Source organism: Pseudorasbora parva, chromosome 18 (assembly GCF_024679245.1).
Source record: "Pseudorasbora parva isolate DD20220531a chromosome 18, ASM2467924v1, whole genome shotgun sequence".
Lineage (NCBI taxonomy): Eukaryota > Metazoa > Chordata > Actinopteri > Cypriniformes > Gobionidae > Pseudorasbora > Pseudorasbora parva.
The window spans coordinates 40,143,667-40,166,959 of record NC_090189.1 but is presented as its reverse complement, the minus strand read 5'-3'; the positions used below and the strand labels follow the sequence as shown (position 1 = coordinate 40,166,959).

Sequence of the window (23,293 nt, the reverse complement as noted above, 5' to 3'; positions counted from 1 at the left end):
TTATCCTTTATTCATGCAATATCTCTTCAGTCAGTACAGTAGCCTACACTTTAGTAATGTTTCTGTTTAACGTTAAATAAAATGAGGCATGGTATGCTTACTTCCTCTTTCATAGCTTGCATATAACTATCTCGCGGCTCAACAATTTGACCTCCTACCGAACAAAATCCAGCTTTTTAGATTATGGAGTAAAAATCTTTCTCTGCTGCGGTCGAGTTGGGCTCGGCACTTTCTGCCATCTTCCCTGCAAGACGCGTCAGCTTTCAGCAGTGACAGTGCGACTCCTGTGACCCGTCCCTGAACCCTCAGGCGCGCTCACTCGCAAAGCACACAGCCACGCCTCTACTACCGCGGCGGGGGATTTTTTCCGCTTTTTTTATATTAGGCCTGCCACAAGTGTTACATTAATGAGCAGAGATAGAGATCTGCTGCGAATAATCATTAAAAACACAACCCGGCAACGTCATCGTCATGTGTGTGTGTAGGTTTAGGTTTAGGGGTAGGGGCAGTGTGTGTGTGTGTGTGTGTGTGTGTGTGTGTGTGTGTGTGTGTGTGTGTGTGTGTGTGTGTGAGATGGGTAGGTTTAGGGGCAGGGGCAGTGTGTGTGTGTGGGAGATGGGTAGGTTTAGGGGCAGTGTGTGTGTGTGTGTGTGTGTGTGTGTGTGTGTGTGTGTGTGTGTGTGTGTGTGTGTGTGTGTGTGTGTGTGTGTGTGTGTGTGTGTGTGAGAGAGAGAGCTGGGTAAGTTTAGGGGTAGGGGCAGTGTGTGTGTGTGTGTGTGTGTGTGTGTGTGTGTGTGTGTGTGTGTCAGAGTTTCCGCTAGAAAAAAATGGTGCCGGTCAAAGTGACCGGCAGAGGTTTCGTTTTCCGGACATTTTGATGATATGCCGGTCAAAAATTCCTGAAAGCAGTTTGTGTAACTTAAAAAAAAACACATAATCAGGCCGTATATGCAACATGTTTATTAGCCTAACTTTCAAATAGACGAAAAAAAAAACATGAACGTCCGATTGGCGTCAATCAACCAATTTTTTTAACTCATAGGCGTAATTTGCGGGTGGGACAGGTGGGACATGTCCCCACCACTTTTTTATCTTGCTTCACGGATTAACCTAACTAATTCAAACAAAACATCTCTGGTTAACTAGAAGGGTATAATTTCATTCGTTTGTTAAATAAGAGGCGATCGCTCGTTGCCGCTGTTATCAGTGCTGCAGATTTCTCTCGCGGCTCATGTAGTCTTCAGACGAGCGCTTTAATCTAACGCTTAACGCCGTTGCAGAGACTTTCTATTTGCTCCGGTCAGATCGCGAAACAAAATGCACAAAAACTGTCCCTGCTCTTGATGTACAACCACTGATGATATTCGGTTTTGATGAGAGAAAAAATAGACCACGAGGGCAGATTAGAAACGAGAACTTCTGACAAGTTTAACAGACTAGACCAGGGATTAAGCAGTGTGCAAATCTATTTGCCTTTATTCACGTGAAAAATCTTGGCACAACACTATTGTGTTTAGATGCAATAATTAAACGCAATTAATAAATTTAATTATAAACTCAGTATGTCTCATTTAGTTGGTAACATTTCAATTGGCCACCGTGTGAAATGACAAAATCATATAATAGAATATAACAGTATAGCCTATACTGAACTGTAAGCAGGTGCACTACAAGATGTTTTTGAATGCATTAGAGAAAACGACAAAATTACTTATTCACAAAATTACGTGTGTGAATAAGTGCTACCTGTTTAAAATGTGCTTGCACCCGATCAGATTCAGTAGAAGGTTAAAAAATAAATAAAAGATCCCTTCAACTTTAACGTCCCCGCTCATGCCCATCGCCGTGATCATCGGTATCCAGCTGGTTGTTTCCCATGTGAGTTCTGAACACTGCACCATGTGCTTATTTAAATCTTTTCGTTTCTACACATATTAGGCTACATATTCCTCATGTCTGTGAGGCAAGCCTGCCGAGTTTCAGTTTATTTGAGACGCGCTTCAGTTCATGAGCAATGAAAGCGATGGCTTCCGCGACCTAGTCTACTTATTTATTTCGTATTTATTAAATACATGCAATTAACCGAAGAAACCTTTATTAAAATTAAGAGACAATTTGTACAAAACGAAAGAAAGGCTTTTTACAAAACAAAACTTAATATTAAACTAAATATAACCACCAAAATCATGTCTGACCCATTCGCATCTTTGCACTTATCATAATCAGATGAAATCTAAAAATAATATTATAATATTTAAACATAAATATGAAGAAAAAAAAACACTGTTTAAAGGCTACAACAAGTATAGTAAGCTACAGATGTATGTCATGTCTGAGCTGGATTTGAACGAACATCATTTTACCGGTGGGTTCATGAGCGCGCCTGCGGATTATTGAGCTGATCACGCCGGCTCCGCTCCGCTAATTAGTCATTACAGGCTCGTTCTCGATACTTACACGGGCAGGGCCGGTCTCTCGGGTGCATGGGCTCGGGTAGGGTTGGGCTTTATTTTTTTGAGCCGATCTACGCTCTAGTTCTGGCGAAAAATGTAGTGCTGTGCCGGCCTGTTGTCATAAATTGTTCTCGTGATGGAGCGGTAGTGGAGCGCTCTCGGAGCGAGTAAAAACCACAACACTCCGACTTTTAAAAAAATCGCTCCTCACTCCATTCAAAATCTCGCCGCTCCACTCCTCACTCCGCTCCGCTCACATAGGCCTACTCTGCTTCGCAGGCTGCCGAGAATTGCAATCCTCCATAGCCACGGAGCGCTGTCATGACAGCGAGGGCATCACGTCGCAGGCTTACGGTATCGATAAGAGGCAGTTTTAATCTTACAATTTGACCGAAAAGATTTCATTTTGTCGGACATTTAATTTTTTTCCCGGCCAATGTCCGGTAATTACCGGACAACGGAAACCCAGGTGTGTGTGTGTGTGTGTGTGTGTGTGTGTGTGTGTGTGTGTGTGTGTGTGTGTGTGTGTGTGTGGCCTGGTAATCCCTACGTTATGGGGACAAAATGTCCCCACAAAGATGGCAATATCCGAAATCCTTGTCCTTGTGGGGACATTTTTAGGTCCCCATGAGGAAAACATCTTATAAATCACACACAAGGAGTTTTTTTGAGAGAAAAGATTTGCAGAATGTTTCCTGTGATGGGTAGGTTTAGGGGCAGTGTGTGTGTGTGTGTGTGTGTGTGATGGGTAGGTTTAGGGGCAGGGGCAGTGTAAGGGGATAGGATGTACAGTTTGTACAGTATGAAATCCATTACGCCTATGGAAAGTCCCCATAAAACATGGTAACACGACGTGTGTGTGTGTGTGTGTGTGTGTGTGTGTGTGTGTGTGTGTGTGTGTGTGTGTGAGAGATGGGTAAGTTTAGGGGTAATGTGTATGTGTGTGTGTGAGAGATGGGTAGGTTTAGGGGAAGGGGCAGTGTGTGTGTGTGTGTGTGTATGTGTGTGTGTGTGTGTGTGTGTGTGTGTGTAAGATGGGTAGGTCTAGGGGTAGTGTGTGTGTGTGTCTGTGTGTGTGTGTGTAAGATGGGTAGGTCTAGGGGTAGTGTGTGTGTGTGTGTCTGTGTGTGTGTGTGTGTGTGTGTGTGTGTGTGAGAGAGATGGGTAGGTTTAGGGGTAGGGGCAGTGTGTGTGTGTGTGTGTGTGTTATTGGGGGAATGGCTGTGGTGTTCTGGATCAGTGACCTCTCTGACCCCTGTCCGCTGGCTGAAATTAAATGTGCTACTATGGGTTTTTTTTCGGTTCTGCTCCAGCGTCTGCGAGTGTGAAGTTGTGACAGCGGCCGCAACAGGGAACCACGTTCACACTTCCTGTGCTGCAAGCCAGGCTATTTCTTGCTGTCACACAAAAAGGCTTAAGAGACAGGGATTACATCACTGCCCCAGATCACAGGCAGCAAACGCAGACTGGCACCTTTAGGAAGCAGAACCATACACAGGGCTCTACGCTAACAATCTTGAGGAGCACTTGTAGCAAGTCTTAATGTGTGAGTTGTTCATTCAATCGTTCAAAACACAGATTCATTTGAATCGAATCGCTTTGAGATGCGCATCACTTAACACATCTGAGATTTGTCAGATCCCAGATCTTTTAATCGTGAAAACTGATCTCTGGCTAATTTGGTTCTTCAAACGAATTTGCAGATTGGATTTAAATATCTGGATTAAATTATCTGAGATCACTGCTCGTGCGTGTGTTCCCTGAAAAGGGCAGATGATCGATACTCGAAACCATGATGAGCAGCGATTGGCTGGCGTCAAGACCACATAATGTCATCATATCATTAAAAAAGCCACCTGGCAAAAAACTTGCCAAAGAAAAAAAGAAGAAAAAAATAATTTCTGGACCTTTATAAGGAAACAGACAAACGACCAAACCAAAATAAGAGTTAGATTAATTAAATGTGCACCTTTTTTGATGAACACGATTCCCAATTATTTATATTCACGCTTTTATAATATTTGTACGCACTTTACATTTTTATTTCAATGTTGTAATTTCATTTTTTATTCAATTTGAAGCAGATTTGTTGTGACAGTATTAAAGTTTCTTAACAGTCAAGATCATATGATCTGCATCTCTTGCGCTGCATCAAGCCATCCCATAATATCCGTCATCACTCACATTAATGCACGACGGAGATTAACAGCACAATGTGTGTAAACCTCCAATACAACTATGGAGTAATTATTCCATCACAATTCACAAATAAATCTCTCAATCAAGTGACTGTGTCTTTAGTAGGCCTATTATAGTGTTGTCACGATACCAAAATTATGACTTCGATACGATACCAGACTAAAATATCGATATAACGATACTAAATCGATACCACAGTAAAAAAAAAAAAAAAAGATACGATGCTTAATATGACAACAGAACTTTTTTTGTTTTTATTCATTGTTATTTTTTACTAAAAATTAATGAGGCCAGCATGTTCCTTAGGGTTGGGCATCGTTTTGAATTGAACAATTATTGATCAATTACTATTAAAATTATCTTAATGTATTTTTTACAATGGGGTAATTGTGTGGCAATAGCTTACACACAGCACAAGGAAGCTTGATTTCAAATGGTAAATTGTATTTAAAAAGACGAGTAAACAGTAATAAAATAAGAACAAAAACAGATTACAAACAATAGCACAAATAAATGCAATAGAATAGAAGATACAAATGAAATAGACTGCTTTATTTTTTCAGGTAGGTCTAACATTCAGATAAAAGTGCATAGTAATTACATTTAAAACATTGGATAATGTTCTTTGTAAAAAATTCAATAGCGTACAGATGAAACTATTAAAGTTACACAAGTTGATCAGTCAAGAGCAGTTGATCGTTTGTCTTTTTGTAGTTTGAATAGCAAATGACTGCGGTCCCTTTAAGACTAACGGACGCATGGATCCTGAACACTGTTCCTGTTACTCGTTCTTCCTGAACTGTTTGCGACTGTGTTTACGTTAATACTCTTCCAGATGTGCACTGATAGTTCTTTGAGTGTATTTGACCAATAATAAGCTGGAAAAAGAAGCAAATGTTTGCACTTGTATCATGTCAGAGGCGGCTTTATTACGGTAGGCTGTGTGTGTGCGCTTCAGATGTGAGCACGAAATCTGCGGGGATTAGTAGAATTATTTTATGTGCAATCCCGCGCGAAATTCAGACCGATCACACACTAACACTAACACACTGTCATGAGGAAACAGTCCAGCAGAACGCGCGTTCGCCGTGCTCAGAGGTTAACCGGGCTGAGTGAGAATATGCCGGTGTGTGTCAACTCGCTTTCGGTCGGAGAGGAGAGTGCAGCTGGTATCGATACTGTAAAAACTGAGAATCGTATCGTTTCAGATATTCCAGTATCGATACATATCGAAATATCGATATTTTTGACAACACTAGCCTATTATACGCAAATTTTACACAACATTAAAATATTATTTTCAAATAAACTGTTATAATTTGTATTATTTTAAATGATTATTGCCCCTGGTTCAGTAAAGTCTTGTAATAAAGTAGCAGTGGCTGGGACAGATTTTAAGTATCACCTCAAGATGCGATCTAATCCTGTTTGCATGAAATAAGCTCCAGAGCAGGTTTAAGCTAACGGACCTGTTGCCATGACAACAAGTCAAAGATGTGCGTCGAAAAACCAAACAATCCGAGATTATGTCAATTCGTCAACAATCAAATCCAGCTAACTTAGTTAGCCACGTACGAAGAACAGGCTGCAGTTCTGCTGTGGCTTTGATTTTCATGAAATTGACAGTGTTGTGGCTAAAATATTATTACTTAATATCAACTTGTCTATTGGACTTTTTCTACAAGATTAGTATCACATATGCAATCCTGCCGATACTCAGAGCAATAGCAACTTTTTCACAGTCGCACGCAGTAATTTTCAGGCGTAAATGCGCCCGAAATGGTCGCTGTGTAGAGCCCTAATGCACAAATATCATTACACCTAGGGTTGGGTACAATTCACATTTTAATCGGCACCGGTACCCAACGGGACCTTTTTTCGGTACTTTAGGGGCTGTTAACATCAATAACTGTAAAGAAACTGTAAGTCTAGAATTGTTATTAACATGAAGCCAGAGCTGCCTCTGCCTGCGATGTTTGTCCACTGTAATATTTATCAGTAAATTGTATGCTACTAGCTACTTAAATAATTGAATTCATAAAAACAACCACATTTTTTTCTTCTTAATTTCATTGCTTTGAAAATATTTCCCACAAATTCTGTGTTGTATAGCTTCTGGTAATCAAATGAAGACATAAAACATTAAATCAATGCATCTGAATTTAATGGAACAAACTTTTTGTCAAACAAAGTACTTTGCTTTATAACAGATTTATAGCCAACAGTTAAAATTAAAACATGGAAGAAAAATTGTGATTTATTACCTAAAAATTAAATGTTGATAATGTATTATTATAACATTAGTATTATTACATTCAGACATATCTAAATTCTACAGTACAACAGTAATAGACATGCCAAGTTAAACCAGACTTTTATTTTGACGAGTTGCCGTGAAGAGCTTTGAGTTTGTGTGTGTTTATGACATGACGGTAATAGTGATCGACCGATATATCGGATTCCCGATATTTTTCCCGATATTTAAGCATTTTCCCACAATCGGGTATCGGTTTTGTAATATTGGATTTTCCGATAAATGGCGGCATCTTGTGGACGTTTTGAGAATTGCATACAAGCGCACCATTAAAGGACTGCGTCTGAAGGGAGATTATCAACAGCTGTGTTCAGAGGTAAAATAACCTGCATCCCTTAATTAATCAACTTTGTTTAACATAACAGTTATGCAAAATTGAGATAACCTCAAATAAATGTTGATATGTATAGGTAGTTTAACTTGGCGCTAGAGACGAACTCACTGACGGAGTCAGTCAGGTAATCCGTCATCATGTCACAATAAAGATGCAACTTCACATGAATGAAATAAAACAGCCATGAATGAGAGCATGTTGGAAATAAAAGCACCAAACTTATTTCTCTCTTTGTGTTTATTCTCAGTCGCATTCAGCCGTTCTCTCACTGAGTTGTAGGGCTGTTTCGAATGCCATTTTTTGAGCTTCGAAGCTTAGGTGGCAATCAATATCGAATATTCGAAGCTTCGGTGGGTGGGGCTAAATATATAATAATAGTGTCGGTTTGCATTTGTATCATCTTTCACGACTTCACGTTTCACTCTTTGGCATCGTAAATGTGTTGCGGCAGACCCAGTGGAGTGCAGTGTTGCATTTTGTGCAATATGATCAGGTGGCACACATTCTTTAAATATTAATAAACATTTAATAATCTTTTAAATAGAACAGTTTCCGGTACGCATTACACGGGCAGGTTTATGCTCCGAAAACGGACAGTGCACAAGTGATACAAAACACAAAGTCTGTTGAGAGCAAGAACTTTAATAAGGTATTAATAACGAACCTTTCTTTAAAACAAATGCATCCCAAAACAGAAATTAAATTAGTAACACACAGTGATTTCAACGAACTGTAATAAATAAAGAACACGGTAGCATGCTTATAAACAGTTAAATAAGAATAAATGAATTGTTTTTAAAATGACACAAAATGTAAAATCTATTACAATTAGTTTTATTCTATATAAGGGATTTATTTTGTCTTATTCTGACTTTTTGTTAATTGAAATCTTTAAAATGCGCAATGCTTTTATTGAAAACATGTTGCGGTGTTATTTTTTATTTATTATTATTATTTCAAGCATGAGTGAGAATAAGTCCGCTACTAAAAAAAAACGAATATTCGAATCTCAAAACTGAAAATCGAATGCCACCTCACCGAACGAATATTCGAATATTCGATTATTCTAGTACAGCCCTACTGAGTTGTTGATATTAACGTCTGCTATATGACATTTAACATTATATAACAATTCGTTGTTTTATAATAAACAACGAATTAATTTCAGCTCCGTGAAAATGAATTATTAAGCCTATCTCCGCGAGACGAGTGTTAAACGCAGAGATGAAAACAGCACCCTGTCATCAGCATAATTCAGAGACTGACACAAACATTCATTTTGATACCGTCCTAGATGAGATTGACATAAACAAACCGGCGAATACATCAGCTTTTACAATGTTTGCATAATCCAGAGAATATTCACTCTTTAGTCTATTAAACACATAAACCTTTTAAAACTGTAGTTTAAAATGAATGCTTATATTTATGCTTCATAGTTATGGGGAGTTGATAGACTCAACTCTCATTTATATTCTCCATTTGAAAACATTAGACTTTATAAATGTATTTTGCCTGTTGTTAATATAGCTGTATTTATAAATAAAAAGGTAAAACAGCATTAATGTTAATAAGACTTTGCACTGTATTGACAATAAAATAAAATAAAACAATTCAGACTATTTATTGATGTAAATGTCTTTTGTTCTGTATGTAAGTGAGTGAAACTGCAAAAATTAGTGTCTAAAAAGCTCAGTTCAGTGCTGTTGCTGTAATTGTAAAAGACAGAAATAACACAATAAGTAAATATCGGTTCTATATCGGTTATCGGCACATAAACATGCAAATAATCGGTATCGGTTATAAAAAAATCAATATCGGTCGATCACTAGACGGTAGTTTTTCTCAGATGAAATGCTCATGAAGTCAGCATGAATGTGAGTAAGGCTCTGGAGATGACTTTCATTCATACATTCGTATGAGACAGCAGAGATGGAAACACACGATTGTCATGAGCGATTCAGTGTGTGTGAGGTAATTTAAACCACTACAGGGCTTGACATTAATGCTTGTCCGGGACAATTGGATTATTTGAAGGGGCGAGTGAAAGAAAATTGTACTTCTCCGACGGACAAGCGGATTAAAACACCAATAACAAAAAATAACTCACGAATCACCAAAATGCAAGAATGATTAGCATTAAATTAGTGTAAGTGCCGCTCGATAGTGGATAATAGTATAATATATAATGAACTGACGGTAACAAGTTCACGCTGTTGACACTCGAGCATCTCGAGGAGAAATTACAACACGAGCGCCGCTCACACAGATAGACTGCGGTAAACATTCACAATGTGCAGTTTTTATATTTATAACATAAAATACAGTTAAACAACATCACACAACCAAGAGTGTGTTTTCCTGAATACCATCACGACTGAAAATGACCCAGATTTCATATAACAGCTCCATAAACATGTGCATGTGTCTGCACAAGAATCGCCTTTTAGGACGATAAAGTTATAAAGTATAAAGTAAAGTATAAACAATTAATTAACATTAATCACTTACATTTTAGATGCAATATTGACTGTTGTTGTTCTATTTCTGACTCACAGCAACAGTGTGTGTTACTGAATGATTCAGCGTTTCAAAGATTCAATTACCTGTTCGTAAAGACTGCCTCATTCGTGAATGAATCAGCTGTTTGATTGAATCGTCTCAATGACTCACTCATTAAGACTCACCTGCTGCCACCTACTGGAGGTCCAACATTTCTTATTTGTTTATTAAAAAATACATCTCATAACATTACTAATCCAGTTGTAATTTCTCAATGTAATTATTTCATTTGATTGGTGACAAGTCCTATAGTGTCTTCATTTAATTTAATGTATAGGTCAGATTTAAGAATAGCTATAATATGAAACCTGAAATATTTTATCAAATTAAGGGGAAAATGCCCTTTATAAAAAGGTTAAAATATCATAAATATGCAGATTTAAAATATGTCAAAGCTGATTGAACAGCTTGAATTGGTGAGAATATTTCTTCAGAATAAATTATGTTTACAAAAACAAAACAAAAAAAAACTTTTTTCCGGACAAGTGAATGAACATGCTTAATGTTGAGCCCTGCACCATTCATTCACAGAGACACGCATGGTTCGTATTTAAATGATTTATAATTCGTCTTTTTTCGGTTTAATATTCACAGACACTACACTAGTCTATATCACCAGATGTGTTCTCAGGTGCCGAAATTTGGTACCGATTTGATTTAATGTGAATCGGTACTCGGTAGTACCAATGTAATTCGGTCAGTGCCTTTTAAAGTCCAGTACCCAACCCTAATTACACCATATGACAGATGTCCAAATATAGACTGATCCCAGATTACAACTCCACTAACTCATCCATTCAGGCAGGAATAAAAACACTTCTACACACTTAAAATCTATTAATATCCTCCTTAATGTCCTCATTCCACACATACAGTCGACTGGACAAACTACTCAGGGAAATAATTACATATTAGATACACAACATGATGGTCATTACCATTTTTTGTCATTATATATTTATATTAATTAGGGGTGTGACGAGCGACTTCTCACAAGAACAGATTTTTACATAGTATTTTTAAGAAATCCTAAATGATGAAATACACAACTAGAAAAATAGTCTGCAGGTGCATTTGAAATGTTTAACTCGTCATCTTGTAATGAATGTGATTTCACTTCTACTTTTTGAGTATGAATTATAATATGCAGTGAAAGACAACAATACTCAAGCACTGTGAAGATTTTGCACAAACTCATCTGACTGGCGTCTGTCCAGTATGATTGAGTCTCTTTAGATCTGCACATGAGTTATGAGCTTCTAAAACTTTTGACCTCCTAACTGAACTCCTTCCCACAAACTGATTAAGTGTAAACAATAACCATAATCAAAGTACTCAATATTCAAAGTGTAAATAGAGACATCATTTAAAAATAGTTGTCATATTGGGAGATATGCACATGCCTCAAGGAGATGCCTGTCAAACATCGGTAACGTATTGAAATCACGATTGAATCATCGACTAAAATATGGACGCAGTGTCCGTGACGTCACCCATAGGATTGCGATAAGCCGTTCTGAAGCTTAAAGTAGAGACGAGCTGGCCGGAGTCATCGCGCGTCAGTCCCGGATAACAGAAAATGGCCAATAAGGCGGGATGTGGGCGGAGCTTAGGTGACACAATGACTATAGACGGCGGATAAATGGCTATACACCTGTAACCACGCCCTTAATTATGCAGAAATTTAAGGCTTTATATAACGTAAAAAAAATTAGTTATAAAAAAATTCACCCCCCCCTCACAGTTGTCATGAAGGTCAAAATTAGCTGTATAGGCCAAAACCACAATTTGTACCAGTCTGTAAACATGTTTTTTTCTGCTGTAAAGATGGGCATTTTAACATGAGGCTCAATGAGATTTTGCTCCTTCTGGAGCCTGCCTCTAGTGGCCAGTTGAGGAATTGCAGTTTACATTGCTTCCGTATTGGAGAGAGAGACCGCGGGAGGTTGCCGCTTGGTTTGAATGCGCGTTCCCGCTTACTCTTGCGATCGTGCGTACTCTGTGAATAGGGAGAGGTGGAGCTGAACGCGCATTTTATAAGACATTTGTCTGACACTTCTCTTTGGGCAACGAATTGTGCGCCACTGTCCTGTAGGGTTGGGTTCCGAACTCTGTACTTTTAATATAAGGGACACCGACCGAATTACGTCGGTTACACCGTTAAATCAATCGGGATCAAATTTCAGTTCCTGAGAACGCATCTGGTGATATAGACTAGTGTCTGTGAATATTAAACAGCAAAAATACTATTTAAATATGAATCCTGCATGTTTGTGTGAATGAATGGCGCTGACCAGCAGTTTATTTACCTCACACACACACACACACATTTCAGTCTCATACGAGGACATAACTGCATGTCCATCATCTCCAGAGCCGCTCAGAATCACTTCATCAGCATTTCACCGTTTCATTTGAGAAAAACTACCGTCAAAAACACACAGAAACTCAAAGCTCTTCACGGCAACCCGTCAAAATAAAAGTTCAGTTTAACTTGACAAATATATTACTAGAATTTAGATACATCTCAATGCAATAATAATACTAACACTAATGTAATAATAATACATTATCAAAACTTTATTTAGTAAAAGGGTTGTCACTTTTTATTCGATATTCAAATATGCATTCGAACATGACGTGAAATACCCGTAATCGAACGACCCGGATTTTAAAGTGCCATGTATAGCGTATTTTTTTTACAGTCTATAGGTGCGTAATATAATACGTAATATACGTAAACAAAACATATATATATATATATATATATATATATATATATATATATATATATATATACACACATATACATATATACACAAACACGCACATATACGTATATATGTCCCATATCAGGCTATTAATTATTTAATGTGTCATTTATTATTTTAATATTTTCCATACAATAGTAACTACAGTAACACCTGCGATGTATTAATCTACCAAACCTGTCAAATGTATATTTCACATATAAAAATGGTGCAAGTATCCAGTACACAACATGATAATGAAGGAAAACAGATGTATCATAATGTGTAATTTATACATGAAGCAACTGCTTCTTTTTTAATATAATCTGTGTTTGTCTTGATATAACAAGTTTACAACAGCAGATAATCTAAAAAGTATATCACAACAAAAACAGTACCGCTAAATTACGACAACATCGCGCATTAGATGATAATGCCGTTTGCCATATTCATGTGCCATGGTAATTACATAGCACTTTGTGTTTGTATTAGGGATGAATAAAAACATCAAGTGTTGAAGGACATGAACAAAGTTAAAGGTGTGATCTAGGTGATTCATGAGTGTATTAAAGGCTGAATGCGGATTAGCCGATGGTAATACTAATGATGATGGCCTGTCGTTACCTTTCCACACCGACTCACCTGCATTCCAGGAACTTGAACAGATACCGGCGACTGAGCCATCTCCACCCGTCCACAGGCAAACTACACACCCAGCAAACTCTCGGAGAGACACTTACTGCTCCTTTCCACACAGTACTCTGTGTTAAACTATATATTTACACTATATTTACACTGTTGGCGAAACTCCTCGCGACGCCAAACTCTTGAGCTAGCCGCGCTCTGTTAGCTTTAAAGTCGACACTCGGTAACCATTATTCCTTCGTAAAGAGGACTTTTTTGTTGTTTATATTAGATCCAGACAGTCGTCGGTAGCTTGTTAGACGCTTTTGGTGGTAGTTTGCGCAGAGTTTGTTCTTCAGGAGATCTTCTTTGACGCCATGACTCGCGCTGCGCTCGCAAAGTTGTTTTGTGCCTCAGCTCTGGCCGTTGGGTGGAGTCGCGCGCTCCGACCGCGCGCACACAGACACTGCGTCACTAAAACTGCTGCCACCATCAGGGAGCTTCGGACACACACACACAGGTTTGTTTTACTATAATAATGAGGACGTTGAATAGACTTCTATTGATTTATATCACGTTAATTATATTTTCTATCGCCTAACTTCTAAACACAACCGTCAACATAATTAAGTTTACCCTTGCCACACTATGGCAAGCCGTATTTACATTTAACCAAATCCATATAAAGGGATCCCCAGGGGCCTGTAGCATGAAGCTAGTTTAGCTGGCTAGCCAGATTTGTTAAAGCTTAGTTTGTGCCAATTCTGGGTTTTATGTACTATTAAAGTGGTTTGGCTTTTAGCTGTGTTCATCGCCATAGTAACTTACGCTCCACGGCTAACCTGCTCCAGGGCAGGTTATGTTCTGGATTAGAGAGCTCAAACTGAAATTAGGCCAATCAGCTGTGAGTAAAGGGACACACCTCTGATGCAATAAAAGGCTTGTTTGAGATGCACCTTGCCTCGCCTGAAATAAAGGCGAGACTAGGCGGCTGCAGTGAGGGAAGGAGTGAAAAAAGTGCAGGTAAGTCGGACAGTTCTCTCTTCTCGTAGTGGATCAGACACCTGCGAGATCAGTTGCGGATATCGCGGGATTCACACTTGTGCGCTCTCTTGCTGATAAACTGGATGTCATTTAAGTTCTGTTGCTTTTATATGAAAATAAATATTATGAACAAGACACCCCAAGTTTTTGTTATTTATTTCCATTCGAAAGACCTGTTTATCAAGCATTTTAACTTTAATTACATAGGCTACATGTTACTTTTTATATATTTTTATAAATATGACAGCGATCACATAACCCACAGAGAGCTCGCACTGTCCGAGAGTTTGGGAATATTCACACATAATTTATACACATTAAAACATGATATCAAAACATGATTTAAAATCAAACATTTAAAAAAAAGAACCATACATCACGGTTGTTTAAACCAATGAGCATTAAGCTGTGTCGTCAGCAAGTCGTTTCCCATCGTGCTTTCGGCCAGCGCAGTCGGTGGAGAGCAACTGCGCTCGACTGCAGAATCCGACATATCCGTCAGCATGACATCAGAGCAAGGCGGACCGCCCTCGGACACATTTCTAACCGGCATGCATCTCGCGCTGATCACCGGTGATCGGTTCTGCGCAGATTTTGCTCATCTCAAACAAGCCTAAAGCCACTCCTCCTGTTTCTGCTCCAAATTAAAGGTCACCACATAGCAAATGGTTTTTAAAGACTAAAGCGCCTGGCTTTTAGCAATGCTTATTTATAAAAATATAATTTTGGATGATTTAGATATAATTTATGTAATTATTATACCCTTAATCAATTACACATTTATCATTTTAGTTAATCAATCAATAATAGGCACTTTGATAAAATTAATATAAAGAGCCTACATTAAAGCTTATATAAATAAGCTTTAAAATCAATAAATAAAACTATTTAAAAAAGAAGCTTACTGAGCTTAAATGTTCAATTTTCTCTCTATCAACTAAACTAACTTCATGACTTTTACGTGCATTGATGTATAATATTTTTTCTTTACCTTGTCCTCTTTCATAGACAGCTTTTCTTCTTGCTATGTTTTTTTTTTTCATTCTTAATATTTTTCAATCATGCAATATTCTACTGAAGAGAGAAATTAATCTCACTGCTTCTCTAGCGAGAAGTGAATCTCATTTCAACAGCCTGTGATTGGCTGATGACTACTGATGTCACATCACTGATCCACAGCCTGTGATTGGCTGATGACTACTGATGTCACATCACTGATCCACAGCCTGTGATTGGCTGTTGACTGCTGATGTCACATCACTGATCCACAGCCTGTGATTGGCTGATGACTACTGATGTCACATCACTGATCCACAGCCTGTGATTGGCTGTTGACTGCTGATGTCACATCACTGATCCACAGCCTGTGATTGGCTGATGACTGCTGATGTCACATCACTGATCCACAGCCTGTGATTGGCTGATGACTGCTGATGTCACATCACTGATCCACAGCCTGTGATTGGCTGTTGACTGCTGATGTCACATCACTGATCCACAGCCTGTGATTGGCTGATGACTGCTGATGTCACATCAATGATCCACAGCCTGTGATTGGCTGATGACTGCTGATGTCACATCAATGATCCACAGCCTGTGATTGGCTGATGACTGCTGATGTCACATCACTGATCCACAGCCTGTGATTGGCTGATGACTACTGATGTCACATCACTGATCCACAGCCTGTGATTGGCTGTTGACTGCTGATGTCACATCACTGATCCACAGCCTGTGATTGGCTGATGACTACTGATGTCACATCACTGATCCACAGCCTGTGATTGGCTGTTGACTGCTGATGTCACATCACTGATCCACAGCCTGTGATTGGCTGATGACTGCTGATGTCACATCACTGATCCACAGCCTGTGATTGGCTGATGACTGCTGATGTCACATCACTGATCCACAGCCTGTGATTGGCTGATGACTGCTGATGTCACATCACTGATCCACAGCCTGTGATTGGCTGTTGACTGCTGATGTCACATCACTGATCCACAGCCTGTGATTGGCTGATGACTGCTGATGTCACATCAATGATCCACAGCCTGTGATTGGCTGATGACTGCTGATGTCACATCAATGATCCACAGCCTGTGATTGGCTGATGACTGCTGATGTCACATCAGTGATCCACAGCCTGTGATTGGCTGATGACTGCTGATGTCACATCACTGATCCACAGCCTGTGATTGGCTGATGACTGCTGATGTCACATCAGTGATCCACAGCCTGTGATTGGCTGATGACTGCTGATGTCACAGCTAAACTCCTGAACTCAGGATCAAAGCCTGAGCTGACAGATAAAGCTGATGATCCGCTTCATGGGACCAACAAAGCCTGAATACAGTGGTTTGGTTTTGTCAACTCTAAACTAATCCTGTAACAGGCCCTGGTGTTAAGACTTGTATGGTTTAATATAACATAAATTATAAATATGGATATAATATGGATATTTGTCTTAGACAAACGCATGTCTTTGCTTTAGAAGGCCTTTATTAACACCCAGAGCCGTGTGGTGCAGTTTTATGATGGATAGATGCATTTTTATGGACTTCAAAACAGAAAAAGCCAATCACTGCTATTATAAAGCTTGGATTAGCCAGGACTTCTTTTTTTTTTTTTAAATAGCGCTGATTATGTTCGTCTGAAAGAATAATGTCATATATAGACCTAGGATGACTTGAGGGAGAGTAAATCATGGGTAATTTTCATTTTGGGGTGAACTTACCATTTAAAAGGATTAAGGTGTTAAATTAGGATTTAAAGGTGTTAAGGCTTAATATAACATAATTATATCTCTTACTGAAATATAGCAGAAAACCCATTAAAGTCCTCATGAAATTAAAATTGACCATATTTACTTTGCAAGCGCAAATTGCTAGTTTTGTGGTGAACAATCCATCCGTGCAAGTCAATCTGCATCCAAAAATTATTTGGTTTCGTAGTCTTTAATCAAAATCTGAAAATGCTCCACCCCCCTTCATTGGTAGGCCTTCTTTGATGACACCTGTTTGACGGCTTGGGCTTCATTAAACACGCCCATCCACCCGACAGTCTGCTGCCCGCGACTGTGTAGAGATTCGAGGAAGTATCGAGTGTCATGGCGACGCCCACTAAGACTTGCAGGAAAGTTGTGGATATCCAATCAGGTCACAGAGAGGGGGAAACAAGTCACGCCCTCTGTTCTGCTCATTTAGTATTCAGTTTTTCTCAGAAATACGTCAAATCACTGAAATAAAGTCGGTTGCAACTTCCGGTTCACTGGGACTTTAAAGATCTACGTTTTTTGTTTTGTTTTTTGTTTTTATATATTTGGACAATGGGCGGCTCCATTTTGTTTGTGTTCTAGGGTGATGATGTAGAATAGTTATATTTTTTATATAATAATAAAATAACTTTAATTTCTTGATGGATAGATGCTCTTTTATGATGATAGATGCTCTTTTATGACGGATAGATGCTCTTTTATGATGATAGATGCTCTTTTATGATGGATAGATGCTCTTTTATGATGGATAGATGCTCTTTTATGACGGATAGATGCTCTTTTATGACGGATAGATGCTCTTTTATGATGGATAGATGCTCTTTTATGATGGATAGATGCTCTTTTATGACGGATAGATGCTCTTTTATGATGGATAGATGCTCTTTTATGATGGATAGATGCTCTTTTATGATGATAGATGCTCTTTTATGATGATAGATGCTCTTTTATGACGGATAGATGCTCTTTTATGATGATAGATGCTCTTTTATGATGGATAGATGCTCTTTTATGATGGATAGATGCTCTTTTATGATGGATAGATGCTCTTTTATGATGGATAGATGCTCTTTTATGATGGATAGATGCTCTTTTATGACGGATAGATGCTCTTTTATGATGGATAGATGCTCTTTTATGATGGATAGATGCTCTTTTATGACGGATAGATGCTCTTTTATGACGGATAGATGCTCTTTTATGATGGATAGATGCTCTTTTATGATGGATAGATGCTCTTTTATGATGATAGATGCTCTTTTATGATGATAGATGCTCTTTTATGACGGATAGATGCTCTTTTATGATGATAGATGCTCTTTTATGATGGATAGATGCTCTTTTATGATGGATAGATGCTCTTTTATGACGGATAGATGCTCTTTTATGACGGATAGATGCTCTTTTATGATGGATAGATGCTCTTTTATGATGGATAGATGCTCTTTTATGACGGATAGATGCTCTTTTATGATGGATAGATGCTCTTTTATGATGATAGATGCTCTTTTATGACGGATAGATGCTTTTTTATGATGGATAGATGCTCTTTTATGACGGATAGATGCTCTTTTATGATGGATAGATGCTCTTTTATGACGGATAGATGCTCTTTTATGACGGATAGATGCTCTTTTATGATGGATAGATGCTTTTTTATGATGGATAGATGCTCTTTTATGATGATAGATGCTCTTTTATGACGGATAGATGCTCTTTTATGATGGATAGATGCTCTTTTATGACGGATAGATGCTCTTTTATGATGGATAGATGCTCTTTTATGATGATAGATGCTCTTTTATGACGGATAGATGCTCTTTTATGACGGATAGATGCTCTTTTATGATGGATATATGCTCTTTTATGATGGATAGATGCTCTTTTATGACGGATAGATGCTCTTTTATGATGGATAGATGCTCTTTTATGATGATAGATGCTCTTTTATGACGGATAGATGCTCTTTTATGATGGATAGATGCTCTTTTATGATGATAGATGCTCTTTTATGATGGATAGATGCTCTTTTATGATGATAGATGCTCTTTTATGATGGATAGATGCTCTTTTATGATGATAGATGCTCTTTTATGATGATAGATGCTCTTTTATGATGGATAGATGCTCTTTTATGATGGATAGATGCTCTTTTATGATGGATAGATGCACTTTTATGATGGATAGATGCACTTTTATGATGGATAGATGCTCTTTTATGATGGATAGATGCTCTTTTATGATGGATAGATGCTCTTTTATGATGGATAGATGCACTTTTATGATGGATAGATGCACTTTTATGATGGATAGATGCACTTTTATGATGGATAGATGCTCTTTTATGATGGATAGATGCTCTTTTATGATGGATAGATGCTCTTTTATGATGATAGATGCTCTTTTATGATGGATAGATGCTCTTTTATGATGGATAGATGCACTTTTATGACGGATAGATGCTCTTTTATGACGGATAGATGCTCTTTTATGATGGATAGATGCTCTTTTATGATGATAGATGCTCTTTTATGATGGATAGATGCACTTTTATGACGGATAGATGCTCTTTTATGATGGATAGATGCTCTTTTATGATGGATAGATGCACTTTTATGACGGATAGATGCTCTTTTATGATGGATAGATGCTCTTTTATGATGGATAGATGCTCTTTTATGATGGATAGATGCTCTTTTATGATGGATAGATGCTCTTTTATGATGGATAGATGCTCTTTTATGATGGATAGATGCTCTTTTATGATGGATAGATGCTCTTTTATGATGGATAGATGCTCTTTTATGATGGATAGATGCTCTTTTATGACGGATAGATGCTCTTTTATGACGGATAGATGCTCTTTTATGATGGATAGATGCTCTTTTATGATGGATAGATGCTCTTTTATGATGGATAGATGCTCTTTTATGACGGATAGATGCTCTTTTATGATGGATAGATGCTCTTTTATGATGGATAGATGCACTTTTATGATGGATAGATGCACTTTTATGACGGATAGATGCTCTTTTATGATGATAGATGCTCTTTTATGATGGATAGATGCTCTTTTATGATGGATAGATGCTCTTTTATGATGGATAGATGCTCTTTTATGATGGATAGATGCTCTTTTATGATGGATAGATGCACTTTTATGACGGATAGATGCTCTTTTATGATGATAGATGCTCTTTTATGATGATAGATGCTCTTTTATGATGATAGATGCTCTTTTATGATGGATAGATGCTCTTTTATGATGGATAGATGCACTTTTATGACGGATAGATGCTCTTTTATGATGATAGATGCTTTTTTATGATGGATAGATGCTCTTTTATGATGGATAGATGCTCTTTTATGACGGATAGATGCTCTTTTATGATGATAGATGCTCTTTTATGATGATAGATGCTCTTTTATGATGATAGATGCTCTTTTATGATGGATAGATGCTCTTTTATGATGATAGATGCTCTTTTATGATGATAGATGCTCTTTTATGATGGATAGATGCTCTTTTATGATGGATAGATGCTCTTTTATGATGATAGATGCTCTTTTATGATGGATAGATGCACTTTTATGACGGATAGATGCTCTTTTATGATGATAGATGCTTTTTTATGATGGATAGATGCTCTTTTATGATGGATAGATGCTCTTTTATGATGATAGATGCTCTTTTATGATGGATAGATGCTCTTTTATGACGGATAGATGCTCTTTTATGATGGATAGATGCTCTTTTATGATGATAGATGCTCTTTTATGATGGATAGATGCTCTTTTATGATGATAGATGCTCTTTTATGATGGATAGATGCTCTTTTATGATGATAGATGCTCTTTTATGACGGATAGATGCTCTTTTATGATGGATAGATGCACTTTTATGATGGATAGATGCACTTTTATGACGGATAGATGCTCTTTTATGATGATAGATGCTCTTTTATGATGGATAGATGCACTTTTATGACGGATAGATGCTCTTTTATGATGGATAGATGCTCTTTTATGATGGATAGATGCACTTTTATGATGGATAGATGCACTTTTATGACGGATAGATGCTCTTTTATGATGATAGATGCTCTTTTATGATGATAGATGCTCTTTTATGATGATAGATGCTCTTTTATGATGGATAGATGCTCTTTTATGATGATAGATGCTCTTTTATGATGGATAGATGCTCTTTTATGACGGATAGATGCTCTTTTATGATGGATAGATGCTCTTTTATGATGATAGATGCTCTTTTATGATGGATAGATGCTCTTTTATGATGGATAGATGCTCTTTTATGATGGATAGATGCACTTTTATGATGGATAGATGCTCTTTTATGATGGATAGATGCACTTTTATGATGGATAGATGCTCTTTTATGATGATAGATGCTCTTTTATGATGGATAGATGCTCTTTTATGATGGATAGATGCACTTTTATGATGGATAGATGCTCTTTTATGATGATAGATGCTTTTTTATGATGGATAGATGCTCTTTTATGATGATAGATGCTCTTTTATGATGGATAGATGCTCTTTTATGATGAATAGATGCTCTTTTATGACGGATAGATGCTCTTTTATGATGGATAGATGCTCTTTATGATGGATAGATGCTCTTTTATGATGGATAGATGCTCTTTTATGATGGATGGATGCTCTTTTATGATGGATGGATGCTCTTTTATGGGCTTCAAAACAGAAACAGCTTTTCACTGCCATTATATAGCTTGGAAGTTCCAGGACATTTATATAACATTTATATAACATATAACTCTGAATGTATTCGGCTGAAAGAAGAATGTCATATACACATAGGATGGCTCGAGGGTGAGTAAATCATGGGGCAAATTTTATTTTTTGGGTGAACCATCCCTTTAATTCTTGATATCAACAATTAAATCTTCGCTAGTTAAAATGCTAATTCTTGATATAAAAAATAATTAGACTCTTTTTATGATTACTTAAAGGAATAGTTCACCCAAAAATGGAAGTTATCCCATAATTTACTCACCCTCAACCCATCCTAGGAGTATATGATGTAATTAATGGGAGTACCTGTCATTGATTTTGACATTGCATAGACTTCTATTGATTTCATATCAGGTTAATGATAAATGATCGCCTAACCCCTAGACACAACCGTCAACACAAGTTTACCCTTGCCATAGTACGGCAAGCCGTTTTTACATTTAACCCTTTCCATTTAATTATTGATATCAAAAATTAAATTTTCACTAGTTAAAATGCTTATTCTTGATATCAGGAATTAGGTAACAATGAAATACAAGACATACTGAAACATTAGCAAAGTTTTATTAAAAATAATATTTATAATAATAATAATTTTATGTGGGCTACGTATGCAGTTTGGATCATGGATGAATGGATTACTTTTGAACTATTTCTTTAAACTTTTCGAATTATGCCCTCATTTTTTTTGTGTTCACACGGCAAGTGCCATAAAAGTCACAACTCACAAAGTTTTGTGTTTTTCCGATGAGGTTAAAAAAAAATTAAATGTGAAAACTTTGAAAAAAAAAAAAAAAGGTCAGAAGTGATGAGGAACATCAGAGGGTTAGAATATATAGATTTGACCTTTAATTGGGACAGGACAAAACTCAGAAGAAACTTGCTTAAGACAAAAGAGCCCATGTACGCTTTAAAAAAAAATGTATCCATAGTTTTTAGTACAAAGATGACATTTTTTAATTGTGTTAAAGGTGTACTAGAATGAGTTGAAACAATATGTTAAATTGTCCTCTAATATCTACATAGAGGGTATGTGGCTTATTTAAGGGAAAAAATTGTCCAGATACAGTTTTACAGGCCCATTTACAATCCTATAAATCGTCCCTAGGATGTAATGCTCTGTTTTTGCCTTATTTGGAAGAGTCATGAATATTAATGTTGAACTCTGCTCTGATTGGCTTATTTCAGCAGCTCACAGCAGTTCAGTGAAGCGGCTCGTGAGTCCTGACTGTCCTGACAACACAGACCGACTGAATGACACTTTAAGCAGAACATCTCAAATGGAGATTGATAAAATGCAGCTTACTTGTTTATTGGTGTTTTCAGATCATCCGCGCTTGAGAAAGAGCTTGCGTTCGTGCTGTTGCCAGATTTCAGTAATTTAAACAGAGCTTTTCTATGAAAAACTTGTATACTTTTTACCTAAACATGTCCAATCTGGCAACCATATGCACGCGAGCT

At 37.5% G+C, this 23,293-nt stretch overlaps 1 protein-coding gene across 1 annotated transcript in view; it reads right to left on the bottom strand.

Moving 5' to 3' along the window:
- The window catches only part of stk26 (serine/threonine protein kinase 26), a 48,161-nt gene extending 34,473 nt beyond the window's left edge, over positions 1–13,688 (bottom strand). Inside the window, exon 1 of the mRNA XM_067423464.1 lies at positions 13,255–13,688. Within this exon, the coding sequence (XP_067279565.1) occupies positions 13,255–13,296 (42 nt within the window). The 5' untranslated portion in view covers positions 13,297–13,688. The remainder of the gene's footprint in view (positions 1–13,254) is intronic.
- Between the last annotated feature and the right edge of the window lie 9,605 nt (positions 13,689–23,293).